Source organism: Thermobia domestica, chromosome 2, assembly GCF_964235325.1.
Source record: "Thermobia domestica chromosome 2, izTheDome1.hap1.1, whole genome shotgun sequence".
NCBI classification, from domain to species: domain Eukaryota; kingdom Metazoa; phylum Arthropoda; class Insecta; order Zygentoma; family Lepismatidae; genus Thermobia; species Thermobia domestica.
The window spans coordinates 94,881,612-94,896,842 of NC_137455.1; the positions used below are offsets into that span (position 1 = coordinate 94,881,612).

A 15,231-nucleotide genomic window follows, 5' to 3' on the forward strand; every position below is an offset into this window, starting at 1 on the left:
TTAGACAAAGTCCAATAATAATTTGCTATCGGAACCTCTACTAGGACCGGAAATGGTAGAAATTTACTGCTTCCGGTTTAAATATTCATCTCTATAGAGCAGAAACGGTAAGAGGTAGCGACAATAGGAATTTCAGATTTAATTGAGTTTCCCAAACTATAAAATATAGTGAGTAATGGCTTTCTGCTGTAGATTCAGAGTGCTAAGAATAAGTTTTATCTAACTAATTCTGTAGCCTATGGAACCCGGATGTTCAATGCCGTCTTCACTAAACTTTCCACTGACTTCCATCGTTAGCCAACTGGATCCAGTTTCTATTTTGTATTCCTATTTCTGCGAGATCCATCTTAATATTGTTCTCCCATCTGCGCCTAGATCTTCCTAATGTTCGTTTTCCGATTGGTCTTCCAGTTAAAACTTTAAAAGCGTTCCTACTTTCTTCCATTCTGGCTACGTGACCTGCCCACCTAGATTTGATGACCCTAACAATGTTTGGTAAACCGTATACATTATGTAGTTCCTCGTTACGAAGTTTCCCCCATTCCCCATTCCCGTTCCTCTTAGGTCCGAATATTCGTCTCAGGATCTTGTTCTCAAATACTTTCAATCTATGTTCGTCTCTTAGAGTTAGCGACCATGTTTCGCAACCATACAGAACAACATGCATAATTATCGTTTTATATATTTCAAGCTTCAAATTCCTAGACAGAATTCGCAACGAAAAGAGATTTTGAACTGAATAATAACACGAATTCCCAGCTTTTAGTCGACATTTAATTTCTTCATAAATATGGTTTTCGTCTGTTAATACTGATCCTAGATATTTGAAAGTATCCACTTTATCAAAAATATTATTTGATATTTTAACACATCCATCATTTGCCGTACTACAATCCCGACGCACTTCCATGTATTTAGTTTTCTCTGCATTTACTTCTAAACCCATGTCCCTACAAGCGTTTAATAAGGCCTCTGCATTTCTTTCTATTGTTCTATCATATCCTGTTAAATTTACATCATCAGCATATGCCATAGCCTAGTGGATACCATTCAACTCTAGGCTCTGATTGCTATGTTTGATTTTCCGTATAGCATACTCCAGGACAGAGTTGAATAATAATGGCGAGAACGCATCTCCTAGTTTCAGGCCATTCTTGACGTGAAAGCTCGTGGACAAAAATTTTCCTACTTGAACTTTATTTTAGAATTCATTCTCTATCTGTATCCCTCTATTGTAATCGGAAGTTACAGATCTGTTTCAATATTGGGTTCGCATAGTTTGGAAATCTACCATAGTTTCACGACTATGAAACGACAATCACTCGTTCATTTTTTTCAAACAAATTTAAGAAAATGAGATAATAAAATTTGGGTTTCATAACAGTTCAGCTACTAGAAAGTGTTGGAATTAAAAGTTATCCTGGAAGTAAAATGATTTTCATTCCGAAATAAGTTGGTCATCCATCGATTATTAGATTTTTTGAATTTTTTCTTATTGCAAGATACTAACTTGAGATTTCTCCAGTTAGTATTTTTTAGAATATGGTTATAATGTCTAGAACTCTGTGAGGTGCGAATCCGTTTAATATTAGTTTGATAATCCACCTATATTGTCTAGAAAAAATTAGTAACATTTCAAATTTAGTACATCATCTAAGGAGAAGTTAGAAGAAATAAATTTATATATGACTTACAAGGAGAAAGCAGACTTTGGTAAATACCACGAGTTATACTATGTCGTTATGTAAAAATGTTCTTGATGCTTCGTGTCTTTACCTATGAAGAGTAAAGGAAGAAGAGTGGGAAATCGCCTTTGGGAATATTTTATATATGCTATAGCCAAAGGAGATTTTCCCCCTTCATCCCCCTTGTAATTCGCACACTGTCCACAGAAATAGACAAGAAGCGTCAAGAACATTTTTGTTTTACATAACGATTGTGGTAACCATAATATAAGTTGTGATATCATATATTTATGGAATAGGTTACATTTTGTTGCTAGTTAACATTGAAAAGTGTTACAACTGATTTGAACATTTCTATTGTTTTATGCATTATAAACATATGGTGAATTAATATTTAACCTATTACAAATGCCTACTTATTGGCAAAAGCGAAAACCAAAGCTGACTCGATCGGGAATCGAACCCGAGACCCTTTGCACGTGAGTCATAATGCTCTTCACTCTGCTAGGCCGTCACTTGATAACTTGACGCGTCGTATCATTTATGCGGCGGGTCGGAAATATTAAGACGCATTTTCTAATCTATTTCTGGCTATTGCTCTCTCCCAGTTTGTGATATTAACACTTTGAATGTCCACTACTACCTCGCGAAGGATGGCCCCGAAGTTCATTTACCAAAGTCTGCTTTCTCCTTGTTAGAACCACAATAGGGAATTCCATAAATAACGACAGGGATAAACAGCGTATACATTTAGAGGCCTTCGTTTCCCCGAGTTGACCAATCTCCCTCCTTCCCCTTCCCCGATCTAAGAAAGATTAAATTACTATTGCCAATATGCTAAAATATTGTCCCAGTGCAGTCCCTTTATATTTGATTAACTCCCTACCCCAAGAAAATTTTATGCATACAGAGATTTCTGTGTATATTCTTTAATATATATATATATATATATGTATATTTTTTGTTTGTTCCAGACAACATTAGCACATATCATAGCAAAACAGTCAAAATCAAGGAGTCAAAACTTAAGATTTGTCAAACTATCTGCAACAATGTCCGGTGTGAATGACGTAAAGGAAGTTGTAAAAGTGGCTAAGAATGAATTGACTGCCTTCAAAAGAAGAACTATTCTTTTCATGGATGAAATTCATCGCTTCAACAAATTACAACAGGTATAACTGTATTAGAGTATTTTTTTTTTTCTTTTTTAAAAATCGGTTTAATTTTACCATAAAAGTACTAAAGTTTTCAGTTGTGAGTTACAAATTTCAATAGTATGAAAAGAAAAAAATCTAAGTTCTTTTCTTTTATCTTTTCCTAAATGAAAGAGCAAGTGAAAAAGGAGGGAGTAGACTTCGGTTTTTCTTTGAACCAAACTTACATGTTACCATCAATGAATTTCATGATCTATATAATTATTGATTTTCTTTTCTTTTAGGATATATTCTTACCACATGTGGAAAGTGGAACCATTATTCTTATTGGGGCGACGACCGAAAACCCTTCATTTAGCCTCAATTCTGCTCTCCTAAGTCGATGTAGAGTAATAGTTTTGGAGAAGTTAGGAGTAGACGATCTTCGTATAATTCTAGATCGAGCTGCCGAAGCTATAGGAGCTAAAATCATTGCTAACCAATCTAAAATTCCTGATAATGTTAAGAAATCAAGGTCATTACTATAACTAATTTATTATTAATGATATACATATTATTAATGATATATAAACTTAAACATCCATAAAATTAAATTTCACATACAGTTTCAAGACATATCCTGCCTCTTGTTCAGTATGTTTGATTAAGTTTCATTGCTAGACTGATTTTTAGAGATTTGTCGTAGTGATTAATTCTGAAAACTAATATTAGAATAACTGGTTTGATGACCTACAATACCACCAGTTTCATTGTTGCCAGCCAGCCAAATCTAAAGTTATATGTTTTTTTTTTTTTTTTTTTTTTTTTAAATTGCACTACATTAGGTTATTAGTTATTTCAAATCTACATTAACGATACCACATTCATTATTCAGTGTTACAAACTAAGGATACTACAATATTACGAACACCAAAATTTTGGAAGTCTACATCAGTAATAATGCAACTGATACGGACAGTATCCACAGTTCCTTGTTGTCGAATACTATGGCCATGATCTGATGTCTTTCGAATAAATAGGAACAACATTACACGGCATTGAAAATTTGTATTTTTGCAAGAGACTTTATCTCGAAAAAATACTTGGATAAGTAGCACGTTCAATCGTGTAGACAGTTTTCTATAGACGTAAAGATCATGTCGTTTACAGCAGTTACAGAGAACTTAATCTATATATATAAAAGAGAACGTACAAATCCTTTGTCCGCTCATCACGCTAATACGGCTGAACCAATTTCTTTTATTTTTGGGGGGTTATTAGGATTTGGACCCTAGATGGTTTTTATCATATCACTTTAATTTTCAATTACCAGTGTCTTGAGATAATTGACCATTCAGGTGTCCATTACGTACAAATCCTTTGTTAGTTCATCATAGGTATAAAAATAAACGTATTTATATGCAACCCGCATGACCGTGTCACTCGGCGGGTTAACATACATGACAGGCGTTATAATGGTTTTTATCATATCACTTGAAAGCGAAAAAGTAAAAATTATCTAAGTAACAAAGTTTATTGCGTTCGGGGGTGACCGCAGCGAAGCGGGGCGGGTTAACATAAATGACAGGCGATATAATGTTAACATTTACTGCAATCTTCTATGGTTTTTATCATATCACTTGAAAGCGAAAAAGTAAAAATTATCTAAGTAACAAAGTTTATTGCGTTCCGGGGTGACCGCAGCGAAGCGGGGTGAACGCTGCTAGTATTATATGTACGAAAAATTTTTTGTAATGTTATAGCAACAAAGAAAAGCAACAAATTCCCATAAATACGCTATTTTAAGCAGTATACGAATCAGTACATGTTTTTCAGATCTCCAGAACGGTTTGAGATATCAAATTGCTGTAAATGACATTATGGTCTTTCCATGTATTGAAAACCTCCGTGCGATTCGATGTGATACTTAAGCCATTTTTCAAAATAAAGCTTTTTTTAAAAACAAGTCGATACTTTTAACCTTTGTACGACTCGGTTAGGAGAGAAACATTATACAACGTTCTTACAGAACTTGGAATACCGAGAAAGCTAATTAGATTAATTAAGATATGTTTAAATGAATCCCAAAGTAAAGTCCGGGTAGGAAAATTTTTGTCCACGAGCTTTTACGTCGAAAATGGCCTGAAACAAGGAGATGCGTTGTCGCCATTATTATTTAACTTCGTTCTGGAATACGCTATAAGGAAAAATCAAAGATAGCAATCAGGGCCTACAGTTGAACGGTATTCACCAGGTTATGGCATATGCTGATGATGTAAATTTAATAGGGGATGATAGGAGAACAATAGAAAGAAATGCAGAGATCTTATTAAACTCTTGCAGGGACATGGGTTTAGAAGTAAATGTAGAAAAAACTAAATACATGGAAGTGCGTCGGGACCGGAATACAGCAAATTATGGATGCGTTAAAATATTAAATAATACTTTTGATAAAGTGGATAGTTTCAAATATCTAGGATCAATATTAACAGAGGAAAATCATATTCACGAAGAAATTAAATGTCCACTAAAAGCAGGGAATTCGTGTTATTATTCGGTTCAAAATCTCTTGTCGTCGCGAATTCTGTCGAGGAATTTGAAACTTAAAATATACAAAACGATAATTATGCCTGTTGTTCTGTATGGCTGCGAAGCATGGTCACTTACTCTGAGGGAAGAACATAGACTGAAAATATTTGAGAACAAGATCCTGAGACGAATATTCGGACCCAAGAGGAACGGGAATGGGGAATGGCGGAAACTTCATAACGAGGAACTACATAATTTATATGGTCTACCCAACATTGTTAGGGTCATCAAGTCTAGGAGGCTTAGGTGGGCGGGTCATGTAGCTAGAATGGAAGAAAGTAGAAACGCTTTCAAAGTCTTGACTGGAATACCAATCGGAAAACGACCATTAGGAAGACCTAGGCGCAGATGGGAGGACAATATTAAGATGGATCTCGCAGAGATTGGAATACAAAGTAGAAACTGGATGCAGTTAGCTAAGGATAGAAGTCAGTGGAGAGCTTTTGTGAACGTGGCATTGAACCTCCGGGTTCCATAGGCCATAGAGTTAGTTAGTTTTAACCTTTGTTTCTTTTTATTCGAAATACGTCATATCATGATCATTTTTCGACACTTTGTATGCATTGTCCCATCCGTCTCAGGTACTGTCTGATACAGAGATTTCCAGAATTTTGATGTCTGAGATCCTAGTTTGTAATGTTGAATAATAAGTGTAGTATTGGAAGTTTTTGTTTAACATGTATATTTGAAATATGTAACTATCTGACGTAGTGCCATTTGAAGAAAATATAACTTTATATTGGGTTGGCAACACTGTTAACTGGTGGTATTGCAGAGTGTCAAACACTGTCAATATTTGCATGCTACGGAATTTCAGCGTTTTTATCAATTAGTTTGAGTTACAGGGCCGTATCAAGATAAATGGTCCATCCTGTATATATATTTAACGGAGAAGATAACTGTTTATGTTGTAAATCACCTTTCGCATACAAATATTGGGATATTAATCATTACGTTTCTATTTGTCAGTACACACTACTAAAATGAAATAATGGAATTTTTAAATTTTACGTCCCACGATTATGCCGACTAGGCTAAATGAGACGGTGATGATAAGAAATGAATGAAGTAATCGAATAAAGAAAAGTGAGAGGAAACGGAATAACCCTGAGAAAACCCACGCACACGGTGTTTGTTCATCACGTTGCTCACTTAATACGAGCTGGGATCGAACCAAGGACTCCCTGTTCACCAAAGGGAAAAGCTCTACTACTGAGCAACCGCGGACTACTTACTTATAGTTACAAGTTCCAACTTAGTATGAAATAGTTGTAAGTAGCGAAGTTACTGATAATTATTGTGAATGTGAATGCATTACTTACACTGAATGCTCACTGAATTGTGACCACTATTTTGTTCCACTTTTTGTTCAGAAGAGGCCTGAACACGTCGTGGCATGGATTCTGGTTGTTGCTATAAGTTTCCACGGGGATCTGACACCATATATATATTCGTGGTGGCATCCCACATTAAGCACATAGATGTTGGAGCAGGAGTCATGGGGCGAAGAGCTCATTCCGCAACATCTCATATATGTTCTATAGAATTAAGATCAGGTGACGTAGAGGTCCAATTCATACGCCGCAGCTCCGTGGAATGTTTCTTAAGCCAGGCAAGTAAGTCTTCGTTTGGTGGCATCATGCATTGTCGCCCTGGAAAATGCTGTCTTTGTGTGGGTAGAAGTTTTGCATTGTAAGGTATACGTGATGCTCTAACACCTGCGGATCATAACGGATATCTTGCTGTGGTCCATACACACCAACGGTTTCAGTACATGCTAACAGAAGCATCCCAAACCCCGCCCTGAGCTGCCTGTACAGTACGCACTTTCACGAGGAGGGATCCATTGCTTCTTTCTGTTGGCGTCACTCATGTACACATCCGTCCCAGAGGAGTAGCACAAACCGTAATTTATTGTACCAACACATCCCCTCTTAAATCGTTCAAGACCCAATTAGCGTGTTCCTGTACCTGAGCGCGACGAAGTCGTTGGTGACGACTCGTAAGGAATGGGTGACGAGTGGGTCATTGTTGTGGAACTGCATGGGTGCCAGTGTAAGCCGTATAGTAGCATGGGATATGGGTATTGGTCATGTAATTTCCGGATACTGATGGTTCATTCGGCTGTCACGAGCTGTTTGGCGCGACGTTCGCCCCACGTTTTTAATTTCGTACGCCCCCGTTCCTACGCTACTTCCGTTTCTTGAAGACCGGTACCATTTTCTTTCCACTCCTTGTATACCTTCATTACGCAAGAACGGGCATACCCGACAAGTATTGCTGTTTGGGTTATTGAAGCACCTATTGCTCGGGTACCCACAATCATGCCCTATTAAAATGCGGATAAAGGATATCCACCTCCCATTATAACAGTGTGCTGTCTGCCAACATGTAGCCTGGAGTGTGTTCTTTCTCTGCGATACTACCAGACGGGGTGGTCATGTAATCAGCTCGGCGGTGAGCCACACTTTCTTGTGTAGAGGGATAGTCGTAATTCAGTGAGCATTCAGTGTATATACGAATACTTAAGATTTAGATTATTATAGTTAGTTATTTCTATTTGTCATTCTAAACTTTTTTTTCCCTCAAAGAATGCTAATAGAAGAAGCTACACTCCAGTGGTTAGCCGAAATCTGCGATGGAGATGCAAGAATTGCGTTGAATAGCTTACAAATGGCAGTTCAGTCACAAGAAGAAATGATCGAAAAAGCATCTAGAGGCTCACGACCTTTTGTGATAAGTTTGGACAGTATTAAGGAAGGCGTAAAGGTATTTTCAAAGCAAAAGAATATGTAAGGTCAATTAAGAAGGTTATATAAAAATTATATACAGAAAAAAATTCCACTAATGAAAATTTGAGCTGATGAAGCTTAGTGAAGAATAGAAACAAAATAACAGATTTAGATTGAATGTTTTAAGTAATTGGTTATACAAATCTCACTCGTTGGACAATCTCTGTGTAATTATTTGAATGTTGAAGCTTCCGATATTAATGGATTTCCTCCTGTCTCGTCAGGCGAGTATGTATAAGTAATTTCTGGAGAGTTATGGTGATTCACTGGGATATTATTGAATTTTACAGCGAGATTTGTATGTTGCAGCCTGACCAATGATATGAGCTTTGGGGTAACTATTATGTACTATGTGATTTCTCCCGGTGCATTATTTTACTTTCTATCAAGACATTAGCAGTTTCCTTTAGTATATGAGGTCTGCGAAACATTGAATTTAAAATGTCATCATTCAGAAAGAATACGAATAGATAAAAGGATAATAACAGAAATGTTTAATGATGTGGCATATATGAATAAGTTAGTCTTTGATAAATATAATTTTCGATTTGTTACATAATTAGATTTACTATAAATATGTTGAAAACAGTCGCAATTACTAAACTCAATTTAGAACTGATTTAAATAATGCTGTGTGTAGCAGACATAGATAAAGAATTTAATCTGTTACTTGCATATACGAGTGTTCTTACAAAAGTTTTAGGCCTAACTATAAAAGAAGTATCTGAGAGTTGAAGTATAGTGTTACTTTTCAGCATAGTCCTCTGATAATTCAAGGCACTTTGCCACCAAGTTTCAAGTGTGATTATACCACTAGTATTATAATTTATTAAAAAATAAAAAAAAATGTCGAAGCTGTCTAAAATAATGTCTGTGACACGCACGACTTTGTCAAAATGAAATTTTTCAACTTTCGAGGTTTGGAAACAATGAAAGTCAGGTGCTAAATTGGACGAATGAGGTAGGAGGGGAATATTCGAAGCCTCATTCGTAAATTTCGTTCTTGGCGACGATGACTTATGGCTGGGAGCATTGTTCTGATTGAAAACGACTTTCATTAAGTTTACCATGGGACTTCTGCCAAATATGATAGTAGGTTTCGTAGGAGTCTGCATATTAGTCTCCAGTTTCTGTTTACTCCCTTTGGAAGATTACCATCCTCTGAATCCCCAAAACAGTAACTATCATCGTCGTTACTGGGGGCACTGACTTGTTATTCATTGGAGGTGGTTGATGAGGAGTGTTTCCATTGTTTGGAAATGTGTTTTGTGACTGGAGTTAGTAATGGTGGATCTACGACTCATCTGTTACGAATCGAGTTAGAAAAGAATTTGGATTTGAGCGGAAAAGCTGAAGATTATTCCTTGAAATGTTACACTTGTCAGCTTTTGGTCAGGGGTTAAACATTTGCCACCGATCTCACTTAAACTTTTTCAATCCCAGATATTGGATCATACTGTCAACGCTCACTGTCTCAGCAATCTGCTTGATGGTCGATCGGCAGTCATTTATGAGACTTATTAGACATTGTTAATATTTTCCTGGGTTATTCCTCCAATTGGCTTTCTGGTGGAGGGTCATCTTCAATACTGGCTTTTTCTTTTGTAAACTGAGGTGCGCATTTCTTCATTATTGCATAAGAAGGGACATTATCACGTAGTGTACAAGTAACTAGGTCTTCCCTGTGTCAGTCGCGCTAAATCTTTTGTAGGAAGATGAGATAATAATAACATTTGCTCTCATTTTTTAGACTCCCAGATATTGGATGATACTGATACGCTCACTGTCTCAGCAATCTGCCTAATGGTCGATCGGCAATCATTTATGAGATATCATTGGACATAGTCATTATTTTCCTGAATTAGTTCTCCATTGGGCTTTCTGGTCGTAAATCATCTTCAATACTGGCTTTTGCTCTCGTAAATTGAGCTACCCATTTTTTTCATTGTGACATAAGAAGGGACATTATCTCGTATTGTACGAGTAACCAAGGTCGTTTTTGTGTCACGCGTTAATTCTTTCGTAGGTAGATAATCAATGGTAACAGTTGCCCTCACATTTTAGACTTCCTAAGTATGTTATGCGTAAGTGTCGGAAGTCTTATAGAACGGCTTTGTTCGTCCATCTGTCGATGGTATCAGAGCAAAAACGGTAAGAGATATGAAGTTTTTTTTTCTTTCTTCAAACGATTCAGCGTCCCAAGGGTATGTTCCTTCTTGTCCACAAGTTCTTTAAACCAGTAACCAGCATCTTTCTTAAATTATAAAGTTTTCCTGTGTTGAAATAGTTGCCTGAACTGTTGAGGAGTGTTGATCTGTTGATCCAAGTGTCATCAATATGTTGTGATCCAATACATAGTGTAAGTTCGTAAATTCAGTTAAATAACCCTTACGAATGATTTTATATATGTTTTTTTTTTTTTTTTTTTTCTGTGAAATTTAATTATTTATAATTCTGAAAATACATATACTCAACTCGATGCCATTAGGTATTTTAGAATTAACTATTGTTTTCGTTGATCAGTTAAGACTCTGACGAAGTAACTCATGCTTAGTTGCGTTTCAATTCCATTTCATTGCAGAAATCGCATCTTCTGTACGATAAGAAGGGAGAAGAACATTACAATACAATTTCAGCTTTACATAAGTCAATAAGAGCTAGTGATGATAATGCAGCATTGTATTGGTTAACTCGAATGTTAGAAGGTGGCGAAGACCCAGTATTCATTGCGCGGAGATTAGTGAGAGCAGCAAGCGAAGATATCGGTAAGGAAGAGCGTTAAAAATAATAAAGTTGATTTAATTTTTCAGTTTATAAGTTTGTATTTTATTATCGTAAATTAACTTGTAATAAGTGTGATGCAGGAATAAATATAATCTGTGTATGGCCATGCCCTAAAGTACCACGTTAAATGATGAGCTTACAGTTTGTATGTTTTGTATGAAGAAGGACATGTTGATGTAAGACATACGAATCACAGGATCAAAATCAATTCCTGTTTTAGATTGGTAGAAACAATGGAGACGAGGGAGGAGGAGCAGAAGCACATGCCATACTGAAGGGATTTACGGAAATGAAAATGATAGGGCAGTATGTTTCGATTACGTGAAGGAAGAAACACCGTGAAGACTTTACGGGAATTAAAATGAGTGGGGAGTATGTTTTGATTGCATGAAGGAAGAAACAATATGAAGACGCTTTTAGTAGTGGAAACTGACAATCTGGTGCGCTTGATTGGAAAAAGTGTACATAATTATTGGTGAAGTTGGTATTCACCATGAAACAGTTCAGCGTATTTCTACTGAGGGTTTGGGGCTGCGGTGGCTCAGCGGTAGGGCGTTCACCTCTTGTGCATGGTGTCCTTAATCTCTGTCCTTAACTAAAACCAGAAGCTAGAAATTCACTACAACTTTCGATTTCAATATTGATCTTCTTAGAGCAAAAACGATAAGAGGCAACGAGACGCGTTTTCTGGAATCGATTTTGTAATCAACTAAACATTTCAAGAATATATTCGATCTTCACTGTAATCTCTTTACTAAAACCGGAGTTGGTAGAAATCAACTAGCACTTCCGGTTTCCATGTTAATTGAAAAGATATCGCGTCTCACAATCAAACTCCTTTACGTGGTGTACACGTAACACGGCATCTTATTAAGATAATCTAATTTTCACAAATAATTCGTAAGAAGGGTGAAGAACATTACATAGTTCGATGAGAAGCAAAGTACTTTTTCGGGTTACTTTACTCTTCATTTCAGGACCATTTACCGACTGGTATTGACACATTTTGTATATAGTATTCATTGGTTAGTATGGGAATATAATGTTAAGATCGAAGTGCCATATTATTTAAAAAGACATCATTGATAACTTAATAGTATTACAAATCAAGAAAACATTTAATACAAGTAAAATTTAAAAATTAATAACGAGTAAACGTTAAGTGAAATTTACTCTTTACAAGCTTTCATCGACATTTTTCTATTCTCATTTCATCTCTCATAAACTGTTTTGTAAATTTCTTTTCATCTTGCTGTTCAGTTCAAACTGTATTTATTTATTTATTTATTTTATTTTATTTTTTTTTTAATTATGTACGTAGAAGTAAAAGTTTTGTTCAAGCATCGATGACTTGTGTCTAATTCTGGTTTGAATTACCTGTGTGTATTCTGTTTTGATTTGTCAGAAACTGTGAGATTCTTTAATGTATTTCTGGTGGATATTAAAGCTGTTTTAATATACCATGTTTGTTACATTTTATGTATGCCCAACTTTGTCGCCTGTGTTGCAATATTAAGTGTGACTAGAGTATTTTTCAACCTGTTGAAACTTTTTTTTTTTTTTTTTAAAGTATGATATGCTTATAACCGTTTTCGTTATCTGCTTTGAATAAAAATTCTGTTTCATTTAATTTTGTTTGTTTTTTAAAAACTTGAAAGTCCTTCTAAATATACTTTGTCTATTTCACAGCTTTAATATTGTAAGCGTGCTAAAAAAGAATTATACAAATACGCTGTGTTATCTGCTTTTTGTGTGTGGGAATGTGTATATGTATGGGTGAGCACTATTAGATTTTTTATTCTTTTTGATAAACAAGTAGTACTCTTCTGCGCTCGCATGCTTTCTTCTATTGTGGTCCGGGTTCGACTTTTGTAAAAGATACTTGCTTCGGATACAAACGCGAGTATGCATTTTCAATACCAATAGTTCGGATTTCACTTTAAACAGTAGGTTCCGTCTCCTATAGCCTAAGTGCCGAAAAGAGATTTTAAACTCTAAGCAGTCCAATCCAATGATAAACGTGTAGGTCTAGGAAGCTTATGTTGTTATTACTTCCCATTTCTTTCACATTCGTAATGTTTGGAAGCACTGAATGAAATTCTTGTAACAAACAAAATCGGAATTTTTCTTGTACAAAAGGGCTTCTACACCAACAGGTGAAACACAATATGCTTTTACATTGATTTTTATTTTTTTTACGTTGTAGCTTCTGCTCCGCCTCGTATCATACAGAAAAGAATCCGGTAGCCTAATACAGATAATAACCAGAACTCAAGACTCCATCCTTCCACTTGCCTCACGTTTTCGAGTAAGAGATGAAGAATAGAGAAGAGTTCTGATGTACACTTATTATAATCCATAGCAACAAAAATTACTGATTATTTTTGTTATGAATTCCTTTCAGGTTTCAATGTTTACTTAGATAAATTGTCGTGATGTATTTTCGTAAGTTAATCTTTGCTTTTATCTTTGTGGTGATGTGATTTTCGTTGTGCTACTAACACTGTAACTCGGAGCAAGACTTTCACATGACAATTTGTAATATATAAAATACTGTTCCAATCAGTAAATCAAAATTACACTTTCTTTTCGTTAAGGGTTGGCTGATCCAATAGCTTCAACGATGGCTGTTTCAGCAATGCAAGCCTGCCAGTTAGTTGGTATGCCAGAATGCGATGTGATACTAGCCCAGTGCGCTGTGTATTTGGCCAGGTAAAATTAATAAACTATATATATATTCTTTTATCGAGCAGGCTTATCCTTTATTAGAAGGTACCGTGTTCGAATCCCGCATTCTACCATCTTCTCTCAAGTTTTTTCCAGGATTTTACCCTCAGACGTACAAGCATATTTGGTTAGTACCTTTCAATATATAGATCCTGATTGACTTCGTTCCAGGAACCTTCCTTACGTGTCATTGCTAATTATTTCTCATATAAAATGACTGTAGAACTGTATCTGAAACTATATTATGAATAAATACAAAATTAACTGTCATGTTCTACATCTCCCGAAAAACTTGACTAGATAAACAATATATCAATTGGGTAACGGTGGTTAGCACACCGACTCCTGTCGCTTTTTTTTTTTCTTTCTTTCTTTTGACCGGAGTTTGCAACTTTTATTTCGAATGCATTTTCAGTTGCCTCTCGATTCTGAGTCAGTATCAGACACTTTGTACTCTCACCGCACCTGCACATAACAAACACATATGTGGTAGCCATTTGGCTTTGTATCTGTCAGTCTTGAATTTAGTAGATTTATCATTTCAGCGCAAAAGTTTTCACGTAATATTAACTTGCTCTTGTAATACCTTATCATTGTTGAAAATCATCGGTATTACTTCAAATATGTATACGATATATTTAGAGGTTTCATATAACGGGCTTCTAGAGGGCAGGCTACTAGTAGTTTGAAGTGTAGTTTTTAGGATTTAGAATCTAGGGATTAGATTTCTGAGCTTTCGGCATCTATGGCCATGTTAGCTTGCCACATATGAGGGATGACGTCCCTCGACAATTACACTATCCGAAGAAAGGGAAGGAAGGAAGCTGCCTGGGACTTCATGTTAGGTACCAGCCCGGCATTTGCCTGATGGGAATGAGGAAAACCGCATTCAGGATGGCTGGGCTGAAAAAGCTTTAACACCGAGTGGATGTGTAGTTTTTTATGCAAAGCCGTTGTTGTGTGGATCACAATCTGTCTGTCAGCAGCCAGACAACACAAGTGAGCATCTAGAGACAATTAAGTGGCTCTGAGCATGGGGCTACGAAAACCCCTTCTTAATGGGGTTACGAAAGCCCGGGTGGTCTTTCCGTTGAATTACCACTTGTGTGGGTAATAATGCATCAATAACCCATTCACAGTGTAGAAGATGGAGAGGCAGAGGGTTCCTACAGCAAACATCTGCAACGCACTACGAAGTATCTAGACATAAGGATCATTTGGGCCGCCCAAACTGACAGAACGGCGACCATAAGTGCAATCAGACCCACCGTAACCCCCATGTGAATGCACGAACACTAAACAGGCGATTACTCAGGCAGGTCTCCGTTCCAGCGTTTCTCTAGCACTCTTCGGTGATGTAGGAAGAGATTGTAGGGCGAGGCAAATGAAGGGTGGTGGTATTCAACGATGAGAGTCGTTGCTTTCGGGGACACAGTGGCACCCGTGTGCGTGTCCTTGGAAAATCCAGTGTATTCGCGCTCGCTATAGGGGAAACCTATACTTGGCACTCTGGTATGGAGG

General features: G+C 36.5%; 1 protein-coding gene across 2 annotated transcripts in view; it reads left to right on the forward strand.

Annotated features, from left to right (window-relative positions):
• LOC145674192 (ATPase WRNIP1-like) overlaps window positions 1–15,231 on the forward strand; it is a 47,532-nt gene that overhangs the window by 25,354 nt on the left and 6,947 nt on the right. For both annotated transcript variants that reach the window (XM_081744025.1, XM_081744024.1), the window contains exons 3-7: window positions 2,660–2,857; window positions 3,124–3,353; window positions 7,999–8,176; window positions 10,781–10,964; window positions 13,581–13,695. In XM_081744025.1, the coding sequence (XP_081600151.1) occupies window positions 2,660–2,857; window positions 3,124–3,353; window positions 7,999–8,176; window positions 10,781–10,964; window positions 13,581–13,695 (905 nt within the window). The remainder of the gene's footprint in view (window positions 1–2,659; window positions 2,858–3,123; window positions 3,354–7,998; window positions 8,177–10,780; window positions 10,965–13,580; window positions 13,696–15,231) is intronic.